At 40.7% G+C, this 27,353-nt stretch overlaps 1 protein-coding gene across 2 annotated transcripts in view; it reads left to right on the forward strand.

The window, feature by feature from the left end:
• Nucleotides 1-8,520: 8,520 nt before the first annotated feature.
• mal2 (mal, T cell differentiation protein 2) overlaps nucleotides 8,521-27,353 on the forward strand; it is a 34,540-nt gene continuing 15,707 nt past the window's right edge. The window contains exons 1-2 of one of the 2 annotated variants that reach the window (XM_061916168.1): nucleotides 8,521-8,848; nucleotides 15,650-15,820. In XM_061916168.1, coding sequence (XP_061772152.1) covers nucleotides 8,720-8,848; nucleotides 15,650-15,820 — 300 coding nt within the window. In that variant the 5' untranslated portion in view covers nucleotides 8,521-8,719. The remainder of the gene's footprint in view (nucleotides 8,849-15,649; nucleotides 15,821-27,353) is intronic. The other variant, XM_061916169.1, reaches the window with a different exon arrangement.

Raw genomic sequence — 27,353 nt, forward strand, 5'->3', positions numbered from 1 at the left:
AAATAAATAATTATATCGAATGACATTCTCCATTTTCTTTCTACCTAATTTTAATTTTGCATTAACAGGATTCAGCCTGGAGCTATATATGCACTATGTTTTGTTGTCTTTAATTACATTTATATATTGGTTGATATTACGTTGATAATTGGTTGGTTGATCTTAGGTTGAAACTGAAAGTTGAATCAACGTTGAAACATTGACGTAGATTCTACGTCGGTATTTAAACGTTGATCCAACTTTCATTTTCAACCCAAATCCAACGTTATTTCAACACGGGAAAGTAACATTGTTTCAACGTTGATTAAACGTCTCTGTTAGGTAGAAACTGAAAGTTGAATCAACATTGAAACATTGACGTAGATTCTACGTCGGTATTTAAACGTTGATCCAACTTTCATTTTCAACCCAAATCCAACGTTATTTCAACACGGGAAAGCAACGTTGTTTCAACGTTGATTAAACGTCTCTGTTAGGTAGAAACTGAAAGTTGAATCAACATTGAAACATTAACGTTGATTCAATGTCGGTATTTAAACGTTGATCCAACTTTCATTTTCAACCCAAATCGAACGTTGTTTCAACACGGGAAAGTAACGTTGTTTCAACGTTAATTAAACGTCTCTGTGCCCACTGGGTAATGTTGGTTATTGTCTGCTGGTACTGCATCAATGATGAGTGAGTTGAGTGCTTCTCAAATGGTTTATCTTCAGGAAGAAAAGCATTTTTCCATATCATCAAGTCGTGAGTCAAATCTTTAAATCATTCATGTTTATTTCACAGAAAAATAGCACAGTAGACTTGTCTTGTTAATCGGTGGGACTTTGACTAAAATAATCTTGTTTTGTCACCAGAAAAATGGCTATAGCTAAAGCATCTGGTTTTGTTTCCAGAAAAAAATAGTAACATTTCTGTATTTGTTTTCAGAAAGATGGCTGAAAATATCAGGTTTTGTTGCCCCATTTAGATTTTTAAAAAATATATTTCCATGTCTGTCCTGAGTCCTCCTCCAACTTGTTAGTCGGTTTGCCTTTTGCTAAAATACTCCCTAATAGTCACTAGAAAAATGACTAAAAATATCTGGTTTTGTTGCCACAATTTGATTTTTTTCTCCCTAAACTTTTTTTTTTTTCATACACACATCTGACTGCGACTCACTGAAAATGACACACAATCCACTTTTATGTCACGACTCACCAGTTGGGAACCACTGGTCAACTGTATAACAGTTACTGTAATTTTCATATGTTTGTCCAGAGTGATTGACCACTTTGCAAAAATGAAAACGAGACGTTACAGTTTACTTCTCAGAAAATGATTCCCTGAACAGACACACAACAGTTGTTCATTTATTCTACTACTGTGGCTTTATTGTTTTGTGTACATTTTATAGTTTTGTGCATCTGAAATAGGATTAGCTACATTGCCATAAATGGAAATTAAATAATATAAAAGAACCCAGACATGTAGGGGTGCTTTATTTTTTGTTTTACTTTTGTAGATGTTAAATTTGCAGATGATTACTGCAATATATATTTCAAAAAGATTCATTGCTCTTCCTTTTTGCTTTTACCAGTAGCAGTTTAGAAGTCTGGAATAAAAAAGTGCACAAGTAGGTCAAATGCATTAGTTAATTTCAGGTGGTTACTCAAAGATCCATACAACATAATCAGATATGATTTCATGGTTTAAAGCACTATTTATGTATTTTTTATGATAAATGAGTGCTAAAAATGTTTTTGCTTGCGCACTTTGCATGCTCACATGAATTATTTGTGCCCCGGGTGTGCCCCAGTACAGTATTAGGTCTAGTGACGCCCCTGGGACAGACATTAATAGGAATGGCCATTCAAAACAAAAGAAAAAAACAGAAAGGAATCTCAACAAACAATGTTGGTTTAGTGCAGGTATTTCATAAAAAGTAATATCAAAAGTTCTTCAAGTTTATAGGAGTCATATGAGACTGATCGCAGTCCAAATATGCATTCGCAGATCATACAGCCACACGGGTTGGCGTTGTGGATATGGCAGTCTGTAGTGAAAGTTCAGTTTATGGGCAGGTTGTGTATGAGGTAGTGCAAAAAGCCGCAGAGCATTGAAGTGCGAGGCAAGGGGTTCGGCTATAAGCCGCCTACCACCCGACCAGAGCAGGTGGAGTTCAGGGGTTGAGGAGGTGGAGATCAACACACTCTTTCGTCGCAACTCGGCCCTGATGGTTGGCACCTATATGTTTATAATTAGTTGTAAAATGTTGGACGGTTGTTTTTACGATATGCAGGCAAACGACAACTTTAAAACATACCGGCTTCAGATATCCCCAGGCCTAGCCTGGTCGCAAGAATGATCCCTGGGATCACTAGCGCTCTCTACCACCAGGAGGCGAGCCTCACACAGTGCGTTTTCCTAAGCGTTTTATGATTGCCCAGCACAAGAAACACGTTACACACATACAGTTGCTGACAAAATACACTGTACATTATATACCTCAGCTAACTAAACTATGGAAATGTATAATATAATTCATATAGCAATACGGTCTCACTGCACAGCAGCCAGCAGTTAGCAGAGTCATTGCACAATCCACGGGGAGGCTCACTGGCTGTGACTCACCGCAAGTCTCTTCTCAGTATATGAACGGCAAATGTGAAAATTCAGCGATTTTGAATAAAAATAATCTAAAACTGGTGAAGTTAAATGGCAAATAACTTTATAGTATAATCACAGGACACATACAACAATTAATATATTTTTTTTCTTTTTACATTTTTTTTCTTTCCATAATGGCACGTGAGGCCCCGCCTCACCTGCCTCCCCTGACTACACGCCACTGCCCCATACTCTCTGAGCACTCCCCACAGGGGTACACGGTCGAATGCCTTCTCCAAGTCCACAAAGCACATGTAGACTGGTTGGGCAAACTCCCATGCACCCGCAAGGACCCTTCCAAGAGTACAGAGCTGGTCCCCAGTTCCACAACCTGGAAGAAAACCACACGTTCCTCCTGAATTCGAGGTTCAACTACCCGGTGTAGCCTCCTCTCCAGTACACCTAAATAGACCTTACCAGGAAGTCTGAGGAGTGTTATCCCACGATAGTTGGAACACACCCTCCGGTTCCCCTTCTTAAAGAGAGGAACCACCACCCCGGTCTGTCAATCCATAGGTACCGACCCCGATTTCCACGCGATGTTGCAGATTCTCGTCAACCAAGACAGCCCCCCAGTATCTGGAGCCTTAAGGACTTCGGGCGGATGAGCCCCCGGGGCCTTGCCACCAAGGAGCTTATAACTACCTCGGCAACCTCAGCCCCAGAAATAGGAGAGCCCACCACAGATTCCCCAGGCATTGCTTCTTCATAGGAAGATGTGTTGGTAGGATTGAGGAGGTCTTCAAAGTATCCTCTCCATCGATCCACAACATCCGCAGTCGAGGTTAGCATAACATCATCCCCATCATACACGGTGTTGACAGTGCACTGCTTCCCCTTTTGGAGGCGGCGGATGGTGGTCCAGAATTGCTTCGAAGCCGCCTGGAAGTCGTTTTTCATGGCTTCCCAGAACTCCTCCCATGTCCGAGTTTTTGCCACTGCGATCGTTGAAGCCGCACACCGCTTGGCCTGTCGGTACCTGTCTGCTGCCTCCGAAGTCCTATGAGCCAAAATAACCCGATGGGACTCTTTATTCAGCTTAACGGCATCCCTCGAGGTTCTAGGATTACCGCCACGACAGGCACCAACCACCTTGCAGCCACAGCTCCAATCGGCCGGCTCGACAATAGAGATACGGACATCGTCCACTCGGATTAAATGTCCAGCGTCTCCCTCGTGACATGTCCAAATTTCTTCCAGAAGCGGGAATTGAAACTCTCTCTGACAGGAGACTCTGCTTGGCGTTCCCAGCAGACCCTCACAATGCGTTTGGGCCTGCCAGGTCTGTTCGGCATCCTCCCCCACCATTGCAGCCAACTCACCACCAGGTGGTAATTGATAGAAAGCTCCGCCCCTCTCTTCACCAGAGTGTCCAAAACATGAGACCGCAAATTCGATGACACCACTACTAAGTTGATCATGGAACTGCGGCCTAGGGTGTCCTGGTGCCAAGTGCACATATGGACACCCTCATGTTTGAAAATGGTGTTTGTTATGGACAATCCGTGACGAACACAAAAGTCCAATAACAAAACACCACTCCGTTTAGATCCGGGCGACCATTCTTCCCAATCATGCCTCTCCAGGTTTCACTGTCATTGCCAATAAGAGTGTTGAAGTCCCCCAGTAGAACAAGGGAATGACCAGGGGGAGCATTCTCCAGTACTCCCTCGAGTGAATCCAAAAAGGGTGGGTACTCGGAGCTGCCGTTTGGCAGGTAAGCGCAAATAACAGTCAGGACCCGTCCCACCACCCGAAGGCGGAGGGAAGCTACTCACTCATCCATTGGGTTGAACACCAATGTGCAGGCTTTGAGCCGGGGGGGCAACAAGAATTTCCACCCTACCCCGTCGCCTCTCACTGCTAAAACGCCAGAATGGAAGAGAGTCCAGCCCCACTCGAGAGAACTGGTTCCAGAGCCCTTGCTGTGCGTCGTAGTGGGTCCAACTATATCCAGCCGGAACTTCTCCAACTCTCGCACTAGCTCAGGCTCCTTCCCCCCAGCTAGGTGATGTTCCACATCCCAAGAGCTAGCTTATGTAGCCGAGGATCGGACCGCCAAGTGCCTTGCCTTCAGCTGCCGCCCAGCTCACATTGCACCCGACCTCTATGGCCCCTGCTATGGGTAGTGAGCCCATGGAAGGGGGGACCCACGTTGCCTCTTCGGACTGTGCCCGGCCGGGTCAGCAGGCAATCGCCATCGTCCCCCACATCCGGGCCTGGCTCCAGGCGAGGGAAATCCAAGTCCTTAATCTTTATTCTTCATAAAAGTTATTCGAGTTGCTCCTTGTCAGATCTCCAACCTAGGACCAGTTTGTCTTGGGAGACCCTACCAGGGGGCATAAATCCCCAGGGCAACATAGCTCCTAGGATCATTGGGACATGCAAACTCCTCTACCACGATAAGAGGGCAGCTCAGAGAAGACAAAAAAAAAAGACTCTGAATGCATGTAATATTCCTAAAAATCTTAATATCAACAGTATCCCAATAATGTTGTTACAGTATTCAATGGACATTTGTGTTATACAGTATGTCCTTTGTTTCTGTGTTGAGGTTTTGTCCATGCAAAGGACTCACTGGGACTTCCTGATTTTTCACCACTTTGCCTGCTATTTCCATCATAGTGTATCTGATTGCTGGTAAAAGTAATAAAGGTTTGCCAGCCTAGCAGTCCTGCCGTAAAAAACATTGCTAGCGTGGGATGAGAGGCACCGTCCTGTCGTTCATTGTAACATCTCCTCTCTTCCTCAACTCAACTGAGGTCAGAATGCTTTCAAGAGGTTATGTCAATATTGGTTTTTAAATTCCAAATCCTAGCTAAACATTAACAGAGGCATGTTTTTTCTGTTTTAAGTGCTCTTTTCAATACAACAGCAAAGTAACTTTCCTAACCTTTAAGTTTCAGTCTTGATGTGTTTTTTCAAAAAAATACAACAAAGACAGTCAATGCCGAAGTCTTAACTCTTAACTTATGATTATATATTTACTTATTCAACTCCTTCAAAGTCCAAGTCAACCAGTAGCCACACCATTGTCCCCTTAGTTATATGTATCCTTAGTCACTTATAAGTAATCGATAAATTTCACTCTTAACCTTCATTTCCCTCCTATATAACCAATTGGTGATTGTTTTAACTACGTCTCAGTCGCTTTTTTACCACAATTTCATGTGTTTCTATGATGAAGTGGCAGACATACAGTACCAGTCAAAATTTTAGAGAAACTTTTGTCTTTTGACACTGTTAATAAACTACAAAAAAAATCTAGTGACGTTCTATATTCAGTTAATTGTTGAAATACTAGCACTAAATGTTTTCCACAGAGGGTGGCGTACTGAAAGATTAACGGATGTAGGGGCAGCGATTTAATACGTTGCTTTTTTTTGTACAGACTGAAATCATGAATTTGTATGTATTTCAAACAGTAGCTATATGTATAATTGACTTAAATGCTGTAAGTTGTGTGCTATGAATCAATATAACTTTATACTGTATGCAGTCTGCTGATATGACCAAATGATCAAAACATTGTTTGGTACGTTTCCCTAATAAAATAGTCTGTCCAATTATTGTTTCCATAATGCCATAACATCAGAGACAAAAAAAAAAAAAATCAGATTTACATATCCTAAGAAAAAGCAGTCTGCTCTCAGCTTTGTTATAGGTCACAACGTGTTTTTAATTATAATTTTAAGCATTTTCATTGGTATTTTCTCAATATTTTTATGGATGTTTGCTTTTTTTTTTCCTTCTTTTTGCTATTTTTGCCTTTTTTGTTTGTGTTTCTAGATTTGAAGCAAGCTGGGACCCACAAATGGCTCTTTGGACAACCCTCTCCTGTATTCGCAAATTTATATAAATTTCATATATATATATATATATATATATATATATATATATATATATATATATATATATATATATATATATATATATATATATATGAAAAAGCGCTATATAAATATAAATCACTTCACTTCACATATTTACATATGTATATATATATATATATATATATATATATATATATGAAAAAGCGCTATATAAATATAAATCACTTCACTTCACATATTTACATATGTATATATATATATATATATATATATATATAAATATATATATACATGTATACACATATGTATATACATGTATATATATACATATATACATATGTATATATATATATAAACATATATATATACATGTACATATATTTGTATATATATATGTATATATATATATATATATATATATACATATAGATACATATATATATATATATATACATATATATATATATATGTATATATATATATCTATATATATATATATATATATATAGATATATATATATACACATCCCCTGCTCTTTTGCCATTGTTAATGTAGGTGGATTTTGTTTTTTGAAATGTTTATTATTGTAGCAATATGATTGTTAAAGTTAAGGATTTTTGTGGTAAGGGCACTAAAGTGACTTCTGTGTGTGTACATGTGTTGGCAGCGGAGCGCATACAGGGAGAGCAGCTTGTCACTACTGTATTGTTTTGGCTTGTTATTAAATAATATGGGCAGAGGTTAGTGCGTGTGCCTCACAATACGAGGTCCTGGGTTCGATCCCTTGGCTCGGGGTCTTTCTGTATGGAGTTTGCATGTTCTCCCCATGACTGCGTGTATTCCCTCTGGTTACTCGGGCTTCCTCCCACCTCCAAAGACATGCACCTGGGGATAGGTTGATTGGCAAAACTAAATTTACCCCCGTGTCTGAATGTGAGTGTGAATGTCGTCTGTCTGTGTTAGCCCTGTGATGAGGTGGCGATTTGTCCAGGGTGCCCCTAAAAGGGACAAGCAGTAGAAAATGGATGGGATGGATTAAATATTATGTTGATACTTCACCCTCTGTTATGTTACTGTATGGCACTTTAAATTGTGTTCTAAGTGTACAAACCTTAACTATGGACTTTTGTTTAGGCTGGAACCATTATTCATATATACATTGTTTTTTTATGGAGAAGTCTGCTTCACCATGCAGAGTTTTCGATTTATGAACCCTGTTGAAGAACCATTTAAGTTATTTAAATGAGGTTCCACTGTATATGTTTTAAAGATATTAATTTGTTAATTTGCACCAAAAACATACTGAAAAATGTATTTCCCGTTTATTTGATTTAGCACAAAATATGCATCAAATTAAATTCAAGTTAGATATGAATGAATACATTTAAAAAAAATAGTATAGGGCTGGGCTTCACGGTGGAAGAGGGGTTAGTGCGTCTGCCTCACAATACAAAGGTACTGAGTAGTCAGGGTTCAATCCCGGGCTCGGGATCTTTCTGTGTGGAGTTTGCATGTCCTCCCCGTGAATGCGTGGGTTCCCTCCGGGTACTCCGGCTTCCTCCCACCTCCAAAAACATGCACCTGGAGATAGGTTGATTGGCAACACTAAATTGGCCCTAGTGTGTGAATGTGAGTGTGAATGTTGTCTATCTGTGTTGGCCCTGCGATGAGGTAGCGACTTGTCCAGGGTGTACACCGCCTTCCACCCGATTGTAGCTGAGATAGGCACCAGCGCCCCCCGTGACCCCAAAGGGAATAAGCGGTAGAAAATGGAAGGAATATCAGGCTGGGGGGGCTGCGATGAGATTGCGACTTGTCCAGGGTGTACGCTGCCTTCTGCCCGAATGCAGCTAAGATAGGCTCCAGCGACCCCCCGCGATCCTAAAAGGGTCAAACGGTAGAAAATGGATGGATGGGGGTTGGGGGGGTTCCAAATAAAATCGTGCTGAGAGTCCCACTTTAGCCTCTGCAGGCCCTGCATAGTAGCAGCATTCTTTCATGACAGTCCAATTGGACACTAATGTTTCCGTGATGTCTTTGAACGCAGCACCATTGTTGCCGTCTGGGAGCGGCCCGGAGTGCACCTGTCCAACCTGTTCAATAGGGGATACTTGACTCCTGAGGAATTTACCCCCCACAACTCTTGTCCTTTGTTCCAGCGGCTTTACAACGGGTCAGAGCCAGGAGGGAGGACGAGTAAACAGCGGCGAGAGAGAGCGAGTGAGAGGCGGAAGGAGAGATGTCGGATCCGGCTACGAATCCCGCTACGAATCCCGCTGCCACCTCCTTCCCGGCGCCCACCCTTTCGCTGCCACTGGGACTGGACGTGTTGAGGACTTACTCTGGAGCGCTTGTCCTCTTAGAAATAGTAAGTTCACACGTTTTGCTTCACAGTTAGATAAATGTACTGAGATCCAAAATAAAAAAATTTAAAGGTGCATGGGGAATCTGAGGGGAAGTTTAGCTAGCTAGCATGGCTAACTCTTGGTCTCCGCTGAAGACCTTACACTTACGATATTACGGAGATGAAAGAAGGCCGTTTTAGTAACGCTTTTAATGTGTGCCTCAAAGGAGAGAGTTGGGTCAAAGATAATACCCAGATTCTTTACCGTGTCGCCTTGTTTAATTGTTTGGTTGTCAAATGTTAGAGTTGTATTATTAAATAGAGTTCGGTGTCTAGCAGGACCGATAATCAGCATTTCCGTTTTTTTGGCGTTGAGTTGCAAAAAGTTAGCGGACATCCATTGTTTAATTTCATTAAGACACGCCTCCAGCTGACTACAATCCGGCGTGTTGGTCAGCTTTAGGGGCATGTAGAGTTGGGTGTCATCAGCATAACAGTGAAAGCTAACACCGTATTTGCGTATGATGTCACCTAGCGGCAGCATATAGATGCTGAAGAGTGCAGGGCCAAGGACCGAACCCTGGGGAACTCCACACGTTACCTTAACGTAGTCCGAGGTCACATTGTTATGGGAGACACACTGCATCCTATCAGTAAGATAAGAGTTAAACCAAGACAGGGCTAAGTCTGACATACCAATTCGTGTTTTGATACGTTCTAATAAAATATTATGATCGACGGTATCGAAAGCAGCGCTAAGATCGAGGAGCAGCAACATAGATGACGCATCAGAATCCATTGTTAGCAATAGATCATTAGTCATTTTTGCGAGGGCTGTCTCCGTGGAGTGATTTGCCCTGAAACCGGATTGAAAGGTTTCACATAGATTGTTAGACGCTAAGTGTTCATTTAACTGCTCCGCAACAATTTTTTCGAGGATTTATCTCGATATTTTGCCTTTGCCTTAAATGGACAAACTTGATGCATGTAATCACAGCAGTATGATGATTCTATGTGTCTACATTAAAACATTCTTCTTCATACATCATTAATATATGCTCATTTTAAACTTTCATGCAGAGAGGGAAATCACAACTAAGTTATTTGACCAAAAATGTATTTATTAAACAGTTATTAAGCAATGACACAAATATTCATGTCATTTCAAAACAGAAATTGCAAGATTGTCCCAGACTTTTTAAAACAAGCTTATTTGTGCACTTTTGTCAGGGTTTCCCCACACATTCATTTATATGATGCGGCCCGCCACGAAAGAATTACGGCCGCCACAAATAGATTTTTCGGCTTTTGACTTTGACCGCTCATAAAAGCAATGGGACTCTTTCTGTGAATGGAGCTTGTAGTTACAACTCCGGTGCAGTAGGTGGCGGTAGCCTACTATGCATTGTAACTCCGCCAATTGCACTTAATTTACCTGGTGGGTCAGAAGAAGAAGAAGACAACGACGAAGTAAAGGAATAACTGACCGACCGGATCAAAATACGAGGGTAAGACGTCTTGGCAAACAAGTTCAAAAGTGGTCCGAACCTCTGCAGTGTGCAGCACAGACTCGGATTTTCTTAATTTTTATTTTTGGGACGGGCAGACGCACGCAGTAACAGTCACCTGTTACCATACCGACGAGCTAACGTGTGCAGGTTATAACCCTGTTGTCAATAAACACACGTGGGTCATCCAGGTTGTCGTTGCTTCAGTATCGATCGATCGATCACTCTGTCTTGAGCTCACAGGCCTACTGCGTCATGTGGCTTTAATGTGCGCAGTTTAATGTCTTAATTGCTGACACAGTTATGTGGTTATACTCGCTCATATTCGGGTATGTCGTTATTTATCGGAGAAAGACGTTAATGTATTGTTTTAGTGTTAGCATTTAAGCTAGCTAATGTTGGCGAGCTTCTCCGGTCCGTCAGTTTAGACTTAGACAACTTTTATTGATATATAATGGGAATTGTTCTGTGTTATCAATCACGGTCTATTTTTATAATTTTTATTGTTTAATCTTTAGTGAAGACTCTTGCTTTTGAAACCGTTTACTTTGAAAGTTCCACTTCCGTTTCCGTTTTTATGCGCATTGATGTTAACTTCCCTGTCACTTTCAAATATTTGAGGCAATATTGACTTCTACATTTCTGTCTTTTTAAAAGAAGTGAACTGAAGTAATGTGGTAATACTGTAAATAAACTGTAGATAATAACACTGATCATTGTGACACCTGTGGATGTGAAATGAACACAAGATGTAAATATTAGTGACTAAATACTGTTGGGACTGAACCATATACAATGATTCATTAGGATAATTGGGGTGTGTATGTTCTATTAATGATGTTTTCATTACTTTAAATACTAAAATATTTTCTTCAAAATGGTGCTGTCTTTGTTAATTTTAGCATGTTAAATTGGTGAAAAACCTGGAGCTTCGGGGGGCGTTGCCTCCCTTGTCCCCCCACCAGGGCACCTGGACCCCCCGGAAATGTTTTCAGTCTTTTACATTGTGGTCAAATCACATATCAGTTTCAAGATTTCAACTGTGATCTGGCTTTAAACAGGTGGCTGACCTGTTCAGATGGGTGTAACTGCTACTGGTCAAATAATGTGAAATAGCATTTAATTTTACACACCACCACAAATAGATGCCTGACCTGTGGGAAACACTGTTTGTGCATGATGTCACTAAGATGACATACCAAAACCACACTAAACTAAAGTGCACTTCTTGTACAGAACGCTACTACAATAGTTAAAAACAAATAAAGTGCAGTTTTGTGCATGATGTCACACAAGATATTTCAATAAGTGTCACATAAAAATGGGCTGCATATCAAATAGTATATGTCCTACGGCAGTGGTTCTCAAATGGGGGTACGAGTACCCCTGGGGGTACTTTAAGGTATGCCAAGGGGTACGTGAGATTTTCTTTAAATGTTGTAAAAATAGCAACAATTCAAAAATCCTTTAAAAATATATTTATTGAATGATACTTCAACAAAATATGAATTTAAGTTCATAAACTGGGAAAAGAAATACAACAATGCAATTTCAGTGTTGACAGCTCGATTTTTTGTGGACATAATCCATAAATATTGATGTTAAAGATTTCCTTTTTTTGTGAAGATATGTTTAGAATGAAGTTCATGAATCCAGATGCATTTCGATTACAATCCCCAAAGAGGGCACTTTAAGCTGATGATTACTTCTATGTGTAGACATCTTTATTTATAATTGAATCACTTGTTTATTTGTCAGCAAGTTTTTAGTTATTTTTATAACTTTTTTTCCAAATAGTTCAACAAAGACCACTACTAATTAGCGATATTTTGCACTGTTAAACAATTTAATAAATCAGAAACTGATAAAATAGGGCTGTATTTTACTTCTTTATCACTTTTTTTCAACCAAAAAGGCTTCTTGAATTAAAAAAATTTTCACAGGGGGTACATCGCTGAAAAAAGGTTGAGAACCACCGTCCTACGGTGTTGATGTGGAAATTGTTGCTACGGCATTTTGTAGGTGTGGCACCGAACGGAGATGTTGATATGCAGTTTAAAGCACTCTTCATTCTCTAGCACAGGGGTTGGCAACCCGCGGCCCTTCGATGACTCTAATGTGGCTCAGCTGCATAATTGCCGACAACCCCGATTATCCCGAGATTGCATGTTCTCCCCGTGAATGCGTGGGTTCCCTCCGGGTACTCCGGCTTCCTCCCACCTCCAAAGACATGCACCTGGGGATAGGTTGATTGGCAACACTAAATTGGCCCAAGTGTGTGAATGTGAGTGTGAATGTTGTCTGTCTATCTGTGTTGGCCCTGCGATGAGGTGGCGACTTGTCCAGGGTGTACCCTGCCTTCCGCCCGATTGTAGCTGAGATAGGCGCCAGCGCCCCCCGCGACCCCGAAAGGGAATAAGCGGTAGAAAATAGATGGATGGATGGATTTCTGGAGTTTAATGCTTCTCCCAGCATTCTCCGATTTTCACCTAGTCGATAATATTGAGGGCGTGCCCTGATGGAAATGCCTTTACAACCCTCTAAAACTCGTTGTTGCGCCTGCTTTTACACACTGCTATCTGCACGCCAGCTGGTCACATGTAGTATGCAGCCACTGTTGATAAACAAAAGTGACTGCAAGACATACTTGGTCAATAGCTCTACAGGTTACACTGGGAGTTGTGATATAAACAACTTTAACACTCTTACTAATATGCGCCACACGGTGAACCCACACCAAACAAGAATATCAATCACATTTCGGGAGAACATCCGCATTGTAACACAACATAAACACAACAGAACAAATACCCGGAATCCCATGCATCCGTAACTTTTCCGGGCTACATCATACAACCCCGCTTGCACCAAACCCCGCCCAACCCCACAATCCCGCCCACCTCAACCGACGCACGGACGGGTGTGTGGGGGATTTGGTGCCAGCGGGAATGTATAATGTAGCCCAGTCAACAGCTATACAGGCGCATATTAGTAAGAGTGTTAAAGTTTATTATATCACAACTCTCAGTGTAACCTGTATGGCTGTTGAACAAGTATGCCTTGCAGTCGTCTGAGTGTGTTCAAGGAAACCACATACAATTCGTGGCTGGGCTGTGCTAGACATTTGTACATGTTGTAGAGTAAAGTGAATTATATTTATATAGCGCTTTTTCTCTAGTGACTCAAAGCGCTTTACATAGTGAAACCCAATATCTAAGTTACATTTAAACCAGTGTGGGTGGCACTGAGAGCAGGTGGGTGAAGTGTCTTGCCCAAGGACACAACGGCAGTGACTAGGATGGCTGGCGGAAGTGGGGATCGAACCTGCAACTCCTCAAGTTGCTGGCACGGTCGCTCTACCAACCGAGCTATACGGCCCCACAAAAGGCAGCGCATTCATGGAACGCCCGTATTAATGTTGAATATTTGCTCTGGATTCCAGGAGTCTCCCGGAAAGTTTGGGAGGGTTGGCAAGTGTGATGCTGTCCAACGACATTACTTTAAATCTTGCGGGCCGCACTAACATTAAATTTTCATATTAAGGTGCGGGCCGCATGTCTGACACCCCTGGTTAATACATAGCACAAAGCAAAAAAAAAAAAAAAACTCCGTATGCAGTGTTATTTCTTTTTAAATTTCAAAAGAGTTTTGTGGCACCCATTGTTTTCTTTATTTTGTGAAACGGGTCAAAATGGCTCTTCGGGTGGTAAAGGTTGCCACCCCCACGCTCTAGCTGGTGACTTTTCAAATGATGCTACAAATTAGCAGTGGTGCTACTTTTTGTAGCAACGCTTCTGCCGTATAAATGTTCCAACATGTTCCCGCTTAAAGCCAATCCACTGCCAGATGATGAACCCCGTGCTGTTTTTGTAGGGAATTAATTTTTCCTCCATTTGTTACCAGATTCGCACCTTCTCTCTTTCGTATTACACTCGCAACACACCGTTAGCATCACAGCTAACGTTACCCATGCCGCTACCTCTCTGCTCGGGGAGGGCCTGTGACGTTGCATGCGTGACGAATGTAAGAAAGTGCGCTTGTTTTAAGTGTCTGTGAGAAGGAGAGACAAGAAAGAGTAAGAAACGCATGCATTTTAGTGCCCGCAGCTAAAAGCAACTGCGTGAGAACGTATACTTGAATATCACGATATAATCATTTTCTATATCGCACAGAGACAAACCCGCGATATATCAAGTGGATCGATATATCGCCCAGCCCTATTATGAAAAATTACGGACAGGGAGCATCAAATATATGTGTGATGTTCCAAAAGTTTTTTTAGCGGGACACACACATTACGAGGTAATTCAAGTCTATTAACACAAAGGAATAATAAAATATTACCTTGGGTACGGACAGTATTTATTTATTTTTTCAATTAATTAATTGTATTCATCTTCCTCAGTGTCGGCTGAAGAAGATTTCTAGCACTTAATACACAAACAAACACAAATAAAAAGCTCATAGCTCAAAAACATCTCCAGTCTGATCAAGCTGCTTTAGGATGGACTGGACAGAAATTGAAAACATAGAAATTACATGTTCTCCACATGTTTGGGATCCTCTGTAACACTTTATGCATACTGTGCCTAATGTGGAGTGAATTATTACCACATGCATGTACCAAGGTATCAATCTTATATACCTTATTTTTCGGAGTATAAATCGCTCCGAAGTATAAATCGCACCTGCCAAAAATGCATAATAAAGAAGGAAAAAAACATATACAAGTATAAGTCGCACTGGAGTATAAGTCGCATTTTTGGGGGAAATTTATTTGCTAAAACCCAAAACCAAGAATAGACATTTGAAAGGCAATTTAAAATAAATAAAGAATAGTGAACAACAGGATGAATAAGTGTACGTTACATGAGGCACAGATAACCAACTGAGAAGGTGCCTGGTATGTTGACGTAACATATTATGGTAAGAGTCATTCAAACAACTATAACATATAGAAAATGCTATAAGTTTACCAAACAATCTGTCACTCCTAATCACTAAATCCGATGAAGTCTTATACGTCTAGTCTCTTACGTGAATGAGCTAAATAATATTATTTGATATTTTACGGTAATATGTTGAAAATTTCACACATAAGTCGCTCCTGAGTATAAGTCGCACCCCCGGCCAAACTATGAAAAAAACTGTAAATTATAGTCCGAAAAATACGGTATGTGGAAATGTTGTCATTATGTGTTTTATTGCCATTAAAAACACAATTGTTTGTGTTAATTATTATATTTTGATTGATTAATACCTTAATGTTTAATGCTAATATTTATGATGCTGATGTGTTTGATGCTTGTGTTTGCAGTTATTTGGTGGTTTAGTATGGATCCTGGTGGCTTCCTCCAATGTTCCCGTTCCTCTGCTGCAAGGCTGGGTCATGTGTGTGTCTGTCATTGCCTTTTTCCTCTCCTCCGCCTACCTCACCTTACTCATCACCGGCCTGGCAGACCGCATCAATACTAATTGGAATTTTTTGGTAAGTAGTATATTATTCTCTCAGATCCAGTATCTCTCAAAATGGAGCACATTTGATAAATTCTCAAAGAACAGTGTTTCCTACAGGACTGCAATCTATCTGTGGTGGTGAGTTAAAGGAGGCTACATTATGTCATCGTCTAATTCGCATGTCATTTTTAGGGACCTGTGGAAGATAAAAAGTGAGCAACATGAAAAGCAAAATGTGTTTATAAACACAAATTCACTTTATTTTTGTAATTTTTTCATGTCACATCTGCTGCTCTATAAAAGGAGCTTTACTTGCTTTTTTGAAAAAGACAATCTAAAAATGGTCTGAATAATTGTTAAATATATGAATATATCAGTTATGATGTCGACATGGATTTGTTACGACAAGCTACATTCACAGACTGTCCTTTTATAATGTGTTTAAGAGCAAAGTCAGACCAGTAGTAGTGCCAAATCAATAAATCAATTAATCAATGTTTATTTATATAGGCCTAAATCACAAGTGCCTCAAAGGGCTGCACAAACCACAACGACATCCTCAGTAGGGCCCACATAAGGGCAAGGAAAAACTCACCCCAGTGGGACGTCGACAATGATGACTATGAGAAACCTTGGAGAGGACCGCATATTAAGCCGGAGTCCTTTGAACGCAGATTTCTTGCCGGGACATATGGTACAATACAATCGGCAAGATGGCTGGAGCTGGACTGTGTAGTATTTTATACGTAAGTAGTAAAAGCTCAAAGTCACATCTTAAGTGCGCAGGAAGCCAGTGCAGGTGAGCCAGTATAGGCGTAATATGATCAAACTTTCTTGTTCTTGTCAAAAGTCTAGCAGCCGCATTTTGTACTAACTGTAATCGTTTAATGCTAGAATTGGGGAGACCCGAAAATAATACGTTACAGTAATCGAGACGTAACAAACGCATGGATAATGATCTCAGCGTCGTTAGTGGACAATATGGAGCAAATTTTAGCGATATAACGGAGATGAAAGAAGGCCGTTTTAGTAACGCTTTTAATGTGTGACTCAAACGAAAGAGTTGGGTCGAAGATAATACCCAGATTCTTTAGCGAGTCGCTTTGTTTAATTGTTTGGTTGTCAAATGTTAAAGTTGTAATATTAAATAGAGGTTGGTGTCTAGCAGGATCAATAATCAGCATTTCCGTTTTTTTGGCGTTGAGTTGCAAAAAGTTGGCGGACATCAATTGTTTAATTTCATTAAGATACGCCTCCAGCTGACTACAATCCGGCATGTTGGTCAGCTTTAGGGGCATGTAGAGTTGGGTGTCATCAGCATAACAGTGAAAGCTAACACCGTAGTTGCGTATGGTGTCACCTAGCGCCAACATGTAAATGCTGAAGAGTGCAGGGCCAAGGACCAAACCCTGGGGAACTCCACACGTTACCTTAACATAGTCCGAGATCACATTGTTATGGGAGACGCACTGCATATATGACGCATCAGAATCCATCGTTAGCGATAGATCATTAGTCATTTTTGCGAGGGCTGTCTCCGTAGAGTGATTTGCCCTGAAGCCGGATTGAAAGGTTTCACATAGATTGTTAGATGCTTAGAGTTCATTTAACTGCTCTGCAACAAATTTTTTCGAGGATTTTCGAAATAAAGTGAGGGTGAGACTCCGGTCGGTAGCTTACCATGAGGTCAGGATGGAGGTTAGGTCTTTTAAGGAGAGGATGAATAACCACTTTTTTGAATGCTAGTGGAACAGTGCCAGAGGAAAGTGATAAGTTTATAATATTTACCACTGATGGATCTAATAATACAAAGAGCCCATTGATAAGTTTCCCAGGAAGTAAGTCAAGTAAGTATGTTGTTTGTTTTATTCCATTTACACGTTGTAACAATTTTTCTAATGTTATTTCATCAAAACGAGAGAAGCTATTTTGGAGGGCAGTATCCGCCGTATATACAGTCGTATCATTGTTAATAGAACCCAGTTGTAGCTGGGACGCATTGTCTTTAATCTCCTTTCTAATGAGTTCAATTTTCTTATTAAAGAAATTCAGAAAGTCATCTGCCGAGTGGGTGGAGCTACTGGAAGGAGTCCCTTGTTGGGTTAGCGATGGTACTGTACTAAACAAAAATTTAGGATCGTTTTATTAAGGCTGATGAGATTTGAGTAATATTTAGCTTTAGCTAAGGTAAGCATGTGTTTATAAGTTATTAAACTATCACTCAATGCTTGATGGTGCACCTCGAGTTTAGTCGTACGCCATTTGCGTTCCAGCATTCTACATGATCATTTCTGAGCTCTAGTTTCTTCTGTAAACCGCGGGGTACGCCTTTTTGGAGCCTTTTTTTAACTTCAGCGGTGCTATACTATCAATGGTTTCGCGCAGGGCGTAGTTAAAATTGTTATTGAGGTTATCAATAGAGCCCACATACTTTGGGAATGGTGCCATTACCGAGGGCAGTAGGCCAGCAAGAGTCGTCGTTGTGGCAGCATTAATGTTGCGGCTGCTACAGCAGTTATTATTATTATTAGCTTGCTGAACATGATTCTGAACTTTGAATTTTATAAGGTAATGATCGGACATTACTTTAGTATACGGGAGTATCATAACTTTGGAAACGGTGATACCCCTGACAAGCACTAGGTCTATCGTATTACCGTTGCAATGCGTGGGTTTATTTATTATTTGTGTAAGACCACAGTTATCAATTATAGTCTGGAGCGCCACGCACGGTGGGTCCGATGGGGTATTCATATGGATATTAAAGTCCCTCATAATTATATTATCGGCGTGCGTCACTAAATCAGCAACAAACTCTGAGAATTCACTGATAAGGTCCGAATAGGGCCCTGGAGGGCGGTAGATAACAGCCAGGTATAGAGGCAGCGGTGTGACAGACCTAATTGTGAGCACCTCAAATGATTTATATTCATTATTTTGGTTAGGGCTAAGGTTAAAGTTTTTGTTGTATATTAGTACGACCCCTTCACCCCTTTTAAGGGGACGGGCAATATGCGCATTCGTATCGTTAGGAGAATAAGTCTCATTTAGCGCAAAAAAGTCGTCTGGTTTAAGCCAGGTTTCGCTGAGACCGATGACGTTAAGATTGTTGTCTCTAATGACCTCATTAACTAATGACCTCATTAACTAATAACGTTTTGGGAGACAATGATCTTATGTATAAGAAGCTCATATTATAGGTAGTGGGCTGTTTTAAGGAGTTTTGATCAAATTATCCGTAGTATCAATATTAATAATGTTGCGTTTATTATTCGTAGTGCACTTAAAATAATTACGACTCTATCTAGGAATAGATATGACGGGTATTTTCAGAGTTTGCTTGGTGCTGCGATAAACTGAACGCATCATAATTTGCCACCTCAGTAGAACGCATGTCCAACTCTGGCACAGTCATAGCAGAAAAAACATTATGTGAGTTGTGTATTCCATCCATCCATCCATTTCCTACCGCTCATTCCCTTTCGGGGTGGCGGGGGGCGCTGGCGCCTATCTCAGCTACAATCGGGCGGAAGGCAGGGTACACCCTGGACAAGTCGCCACCTTGTGTATTATTCTAAGAAATTTGCTATGTGTGCAGGGATTATCCAGCCTGGCGCTGGCTAGTTCTAACTTAACTGACTCTTCACCCAGACTAGCAGGCTCTGTAATTGCCTGTGACCGGGCTTGCTCTAGTGCAGTTAGTAAGTTGTGACTCAACGAGAAATCTATGTTCCTCCTCAAGATGATAGCGCCTTCCCGGTTAGGGTGTAGGCCGTCTCTCATTAGCAAGCCAGGTATGCCCCAGAAGGAGGGCCAATTATCAATATACGTTAGTCCCTGTTGTCTACAGAAGCTAGCCAGCCACTTATTATAAGCGAGACTAATCTGCTATATGTTCTCATCATTGCCACTCGCAGGCAGGGGGCCAGAGACGATTACTCGATGCCTGGACATCTTTCTAGTGAGATCACAAGTCCTGGCTATGTTTCTCTTTGTAATCTCCGACTGTCTCATCCTAGTGTCATTGGAGCCAACGTGTATAACTATGTTCGCATAACTAATGTTGCGGTTAGCCTGTTGTACGTGTTTACTAGGCCTTTTGCGAGTTAGCTCCCTAAGATTAGCTTCAGTGTCAGGTGCCCTGGCCCCGGTAATATACCTAATTGTGGCTGGCTTGCTAAGCTTTATGTTTCGGGTGATGGAGTCCCCTATGACTAAAATGTGGTGCTCGGTGGACTGGGGTGTAGGGCTAGCTAAAGGGCTAAATCTGTTATGCGTCTCAACCGGTACACCGTTGCTTGTAGGCCGCTTAGGACTGCTACAAGTTGGGCTAGTTAGCTCGCTACAGCTAACGCTAGCAGATGTGTCCGCAATATCTAACGTTACGAAATTACAGTGCTCTAACTGGCGGACACGGCTCTCTAGCAGAGCCAACCTATCCATGATTAAGGTGCACGAAGTGCAGGAAGCCATACTCACAGAACTTTCTGTCCCCGAATGGAGTGCCAGTTGTCTTCGGAGAAGTGGTGAAGGTGAGTAACTTCCTTCAGTTTGGCGCTTCCTTTCTCCGTGTGCTAGCTTCGTTAGCTTAGCAGCTAGCTAGTTTTTAGCAACAGCGAGCAGTCACTCACGGTGACCCGGAACCGGAGAAAATGGAAAGTGAGCCAAAGAATCTATGTGTAGCTGTCCAAACGTATTTGTGGCGGTCACAAAATAAAGCAATAAATGAATGTATGTATTTCATAATGATTGTGACCAATAGGCAAAATTCCAAAAACGTGCAATTCCCCTTTTAATTGCATAACTGAAAATGACTCTAAGCCCTTAACATTACTATACTACAGAGCTGCAGCTATCGAATATTTTAGTAACTGAGTATTCTATTGAATATCCTGATCGATTAATCGAATAAATCATATTTTTTTAGATGTTTTTTTTGTCCTGTCCAGCTTCTCAGGGAAATCATATTGTTGATGTAGATGCCCATATTGGCTGTACACATTTACTTTACAAAAGAGTGTGACATACGTCTCTTGTTTCCTTATTTGTATTTTGACTTTATCAAATGGATTTATTTTATTATTTGGTGCAACCGGACCGGACCGGAGCAATATTTTTGCTTAATTAAGGTTTAATTATACATGTTAAGATGTGCCTTCAACTATTGAGTTTGGCCTAATTGTCTTTTATTTCCTAAACACCTGTTTTCATTACTGAAGGGTGACACGCATAGCTGAAATGTGTCCATGGTTGATTGTGCTAATTTGTGTGTGCTAATAAAAACAGATGCCCTCACAGCCCTATGTGCTGTGTGGTGTGACCGCATAAACAAAGTTCTTGTCTCTCGTGCGTTTTTGATGATTATTATACGGTGCCGTTTAAATGGTGGTTTCTCCACGCAAATTCGCTGAGCCGTTTTCAACATGCCAACAATAAACAATATAAAAAGACGAACCACTTAATAATAATGATAACAGATTTAAATTTTAAGAATCAATGTTCATTTTGCCATCATCACATGCTTGAGATGAAAACACATCTATATAAAATTAGTTCAAAATTAATATTCCCTGAGGAAGTTAAAATAAAACTATAATCTTAGTATCAAAAATAAAACAATGAGAACAGTTTTCATTATATTAAACATAACAAGTGGATAGTGCCCTAAAATACTGCATTTGAAATGTGCAACCAGTGGTGAGTCACCACCAAGCAAAAACCGCGCATGCTCAGAAAAGGAGCTTCAAACGCCCGTCCGAGCACCCACTGGCAGCAATGTAGATCGGCGCCTATGCTATAGAGACTATAGTGGGTGGAAGTGCAAGCTATCCAAGTAGAAGGTGGTTGCATGACTTGAATAACCCGAATAACTTTGCGCGACTACTTTCGCGTGGTTACTAATGAAAGGCTAGTTGAACAAGAAGTTCGGATAGCGTTGTTAGGTTTCAACACCTTTTGGCGTCATTTGATGACATTATGGGAGTGAGAGAACACATCCTGGTTATCATAATGAATAACATTTATTTTACTAACACAACTTTTACGTTTACATTTGATAACAGATGATTTACCTCACCTTCGGATGTCCTTTAAACAGATGCTTTCTCTGTAGGTGCTACAGCATCAAACTTGTGCTATTATGGTATGCGAGCCACACTTAGAAATGTTTGCACAGTACTGCGTTTTTCTTCGATTTTAGTGTGAAGTGTTCCCACACCTTGGACAACTTTTGTCGCTTCTTAATTCCTTCATTTGTCTATGGCTCTTGTCCACTGCTTTCTGCGGTTTCTGCCATTGCAAGTTATATCGGCGTAAAGGTTTTCTAAACTCAAGCGTATTCAAAAGACCGGTGTTGTGCAGTGCAGGGGGCGTATGATCTGTGATGTAAACACGCTGTGCAATACCTAAACAGTCCGTGCAAAACGAAAGAAAACTGAAAGGGGAAAAATGCTGTAAAAAATTTTTAACAACGCCTCGAGGCAGCAAAAATTCCTTTAATATATTTTGTCATCGAATTACTGGAGAAATCGTTTCAGCTCTACAATACTGTTGATAATAGCACATCCAGTGACAGGATTGTGTTCTTTATCATAACTTCTTGCCTTGTATTTAAGATATCATCTTAATAGTCTGTGATCGGAATGAAGGTTGACAAGTTTCTTAACAAATGTCATTTTCATTCCGGTGCATAAAGGAACTAACAATATACCAGTATGAGCCAGTTCCCGAAACAGTAAAAGCTGATTAAATTGGCCTGGATTTTGGTGCATAGGTGTTGACTAATGATGTAAGAATATAAACATTTTTAAACTACTTTTACTGTGACCCAAGACGTTAATGGTATTGTTAAATATGGTCAGAAAGTATTTACCCACACACGTTTTATGACAGAAAGAAGGAAGTAAACACACATTATATTTTTTGGCAGAAGAAACATTATGTATTGTTCTGGCTTCTCCAAAGCTATATTGTTTTTATTTGAGGGTTTAAATGTGTTTAGGTTCTTCTGTTTTAATTTTTAAAATAACGATGTACATTTCTGGTTTATGTGACATGATGCAAGTTCACTTCCTGTATTCTTCTGAGGATAGATCGATCACAAGTTAGCATTTAAGCTGGATATTGAGTTATCAATCACATTTTTTCAATTATCACAGTAATCAATAAAAGCGTTTATCGTTACATCCCTAGCAGCGATGTAAAGATAAACATAATATTTTTTTAATGGTTTCTCTCTGATTTGGTCGTCCGCATCTCCTCCTTCGCACTCATGTTCTTAGTTCTGATGGTTGGAGGGCAGGGAGTCTATCCCTGCCCAACTGTGCACATCAACTGTCTAATCAAAACTTGTGTTTAACTCTTAACTGCTGGAACGGCACAAACCTGGTTACAAATATTGCTTCAACCAAAAGCATAAGAAAAAGTCAAGAAACAGCCCGTATCTTAAATGACTTGTATGTTGAGGTAGTATTGTATTAATAATTGTATTTACTGGGGGTGTAACGGTACACAAAAATTTTGGTTCGGTATGGTTCGGTACGTACTTCGGTTCAGAGGTCACGGTTCGGTTAATTTTCGGTACAGTAAGAAAACAACAAAATATAAATGTTTATGATTATTTATTTAACAAATTTGATAAATCTTCCCCCAAAAATATTTTTCTTAGTGGAATATTTGATGTTAAGTAATCGGAAACTTGGATAGGTCAATAATTCATAATAACATTGAATCTGATTCAATATTATGTTTTAAGCGATGACAGTTTGAAAGAAAAAAAAAAAAGCTTTGTTTTAGAGGAATTGTTACAACGTGTAAATGGAATAAAACAAACAACATGTTTACTTGACCCTCTTCCTGGGAAACTGATCAAGGAGCTCTTTGTATTATTAGGTCCATCAGTGCTAAGTATTATAAACTTATCACTTTCCTCGGGCACTGTTCCCCTAGCATTCAAAAAAGCGGTTATTCATCCTCTTCTTAAAAGACCTAACCTCGATCCTGACCTCATGGTAAACTACCGACCGGTGTCTCACCTTCCCTTTATTTCAAAAATCCTCGAAAAAATTGTTGCGGAGCAGTTAAATGAACACTTAGCGTCTAACAATCTATGTGAAACCTTTCAATCCGGTTTCAGGGCAAATCACTCCACGGAGACAGCCCTCGCAAAAATGACTAATGATCTATTGCTAACGATGGATTCTGATGCGTCATCTATGTTGCTGCTCCTCGATCTTAGCGCTGCTTTCGATACTGTCGATCATAATATTTTATTAGAACGTATCAAAACACGAATTGGTATGTCAGACTTAGCCCTGTCTTGGTTTAACTCTTATCTTACTGATAGGATGCAGTGTGTCTCCCATAACAATGTGACCTCGGACTACGTTAAGGTAACGTGTGGAGTTCCCCAGGGTTCGGTCCTTGGCCCTGCACTCTTCAGCATCTACATGCTGCCGCTAGGTGACATCATACGCAAATACGGTGTTAGCTTTCACTGTTATGCTGATGACACCCAACTCTACATGCCCCTAAAGCTGACCGACATGCCGGATTGTAGTCAGCTGGAGGCGTGTCTTAATGAAATTAAACAATGGATGTCCGCTAACTTTTTGCAACTCAACGCCAAAAAAGCGGAAATGCTGATTATCGGTCCTGCTAGACACCGAACTCTATTTAATAATACAACTCTAACATTTGACAACCAAACAATTAAACAAGGCGACACGGTAAAGAATCTGGGTATTATCTTCGACCCAACTCTCTCCTTTGAGGCACACATTAAAAGCGTTACTAAAACGGCCTTCTTTCATCTCCGCAATATCGCTAAAATTCGCTCCATTCTGTCCACTAAAGACGCTGAGATCATTATCCATGCGTTTGTTACGTCTCGCCTCGACTACTGTAACGTATTATTTTCGGGTCTCCCCATATCTAGCATTAAAAGATTACAGTTGGTACAAAATGCGGCTGCTAGACTTTTGACAAGAACAAGAAAGTTTGATCACATTACGCCTGTACTGGCTCACCTGCACTGGCTTCCTGTGCACTTAAGATGTGACTTTAAGGTTTTACTACTTACGTATAAAATACTACACGGTCTAGCTCCATCCTATCTTGCCGATTGTATTGTACCATATGTCCCGGCAAGAAATCTGCGTTCAAAGGACTCCGGCTTATTAGTGATCCCCAAAGCCCAAAAAAAGTCTGCAGGCTGTAGAGCTTTTTCATTTCGGGCTCCAGTACTCTGGAATGCCCTCCCGGTAACAGTTCGAGATGCCACCTCAGTAGAAGCATTCAAGTCTCACCTTAAAACTAATTTGTATACTCTAGCCTTTAAATAGACTCCCTTTTTAGACCAGTTGATCTGCCGTTTCTTTTCTTTTTCTTCTATGTCCCACTCTCCTTTGTGGAGGGAGTCCGGTCCGATCCGGTGGCCATGTACTGCTCGCCTGTGTATCGGCTGGGGACATCTCTGCGCTGCTGATCCGCCTCCGCTTGGGATGGTTTCCTGCTGGCTCCGCTGTGAACGGGACTCTTGCTGCTGTGTTGGATCCGCTTTGGACTGTTCTCTCGCGACTGTGTTGGATCCATTATGGATTGATCTTTCACAGTATCATGTTCTCATATGTTCTCATAGTCATCAGTATCATCAGTATCACAGTATCATGTTCTCATAGTCATCATTGTCACCGACGTCCCACTGGGTCATTATCGTCACCGGTGTCCCACTGGGTGTGAGTTTTCCTTGCCCTTATGTGGGCCTACCGAGGATGTCGTAGTGGTTTGTGCAGCCCTTTGAGACACTAGTGATTTAGGGCTATATAAGTAAACATTGATTGATTGATGATTGATTTTATTAGTCAACGTTGCAACTTTTTCTAAACTACATTTATCCTTTAAGCTTTTTTATTTCACTTTTGTTTATGTTTTTGTTTATTGGCCCTGCCATGAAGTGGCGACTCTTCCAGGTTGTACCCGCCTTCCGCCCGATTGTAGCTGAGATAGGCGCCAGCGACCCCAAAAGGGAATAAGCGGTAGTAAATGGATGGATGGATGGATTAATAGTATTTTTAGAATGTGCCGTGGGCCTTTAAAACATTAGCTGTGGGCCGCAAATGGCCTCCGGGGCACACTTTTGACACCCCTGCTATAGATAATAAAAAATAAATTCTGATAAATCTATGGGTAAAGAGCATAGCCTGGCGATGCATGCACATTTATCATAACTCTCTCGCTCTCCCTGTCTCCACCCTTCCCTCACAAATGCTGCTGCGTGCAGCACTTTTTTTTTTTTAACCCCTTCTTAACCCTTGAACGTACATTGAAAATACACACAACCTTAATTTAAAATGCCGGACATTCGAGACATTTAAGAAACTCCACCTGGACAGCTCCGCAAAGAGGACATATCCCGTGAAAAGAGGAGGTATGGTCAGTCTATCATAGCCCGATGCTACCATGCCATGTGTTGTTGTTTTTTTTGATTGATTGAAACTTTTATTAGTAGATTGCACAGTTCAGTGCATATTCCGTACAATTGACCACTAAATGGTAACACCCGAATAAGTTTTTCAACTTGTTCAAGTCTGAGTCCACGTAAATCAATTCATGGTGCCTCGGTGTGCATTGTTTACAAAACGTGCAGTGCGCTACTTAATATTTCCGTGTCGTTCGGTACACCTCCGAACCCAACCAAAAATCCCGTACCGAAACGGTTCAATACAAATACACGTACCGTTACACTCCTAGTATTTACAAAAACTGGACACAACTTCCTTTTCAATGATAGTTTGCTTTCTACTAACACAGACATCAAATTATGTTTTTATAATGACATACTCTGTTATGCACCTGTATATTTACTGTAACATAACAAATAAGATCAATATCCTTATAGCCCTATTTGATAGTAACACTGTGCTGTGTATGTCCGTTGACATTTGGGCTCCAATATTTGCGCCAGGCTGCAAGCTTTGTTCCTCTGAGTCGCCCAACTTGTACTGCTGTTTGTTTTCATCCTAACAATGAGTGACATGGATGATGAGCTCATGCCAGAACACAACAAAGGCCTCACTGAAATGACAACACAAACTCGTCTCTCTCTTTTTGGCGCCTTTATAGTACTTCCCACTTTTAAAAATGCCTGGTCTACTTTTTGCTCTGTTGGTGTTGTGTACCTTGTTATGATGTGTGGTATGATTGGACTTAATCCTGGGTCACTAAGCAAGATTAGAAGTAATAACCTTCACGGTTCACGTATTGGCACTGGAAACCAGCTATGTTTAGAAAGACGTTGAGATGTATTCTTTAGAGTTAATTGGCAGATGACCATTACACTAAAAAGGAAGAACCTCAAAAAGTTTGTTTAGGATGTGGATCCTAAAGTAGACGTGTTATTCAAAACCAATTCTTAATACATATTGCTACCTGTTTTTGTGTATTTGGGATCTACATAAGTTCCGAAAATTTGAAATCAAACCATGAAAGCATGCCAGTGATCTTTATAAATCAATCTTGCCTTCTCTCATACTTCTTCCAAACGAGCAGTTTGGAATTTGCCCAAT

The sequence above is a fragment of the Nerophis ophidion genome, linkage group LG11 (genome assembly GCF_033978795.1).
Source record: "Nerophis ophidion isolate RoL-2023_Sa linkage group LG11, RoL_Noph_v1.0, whole genome shotgun sequence".
NCBI classification, from domain to species: domain Eukaryota; kingdom Metazoa; phylum Chordata; class Actinopteri; order Syngnathiformes; family Syngnathidae; genus Nerophis; species Nerophis ophidion.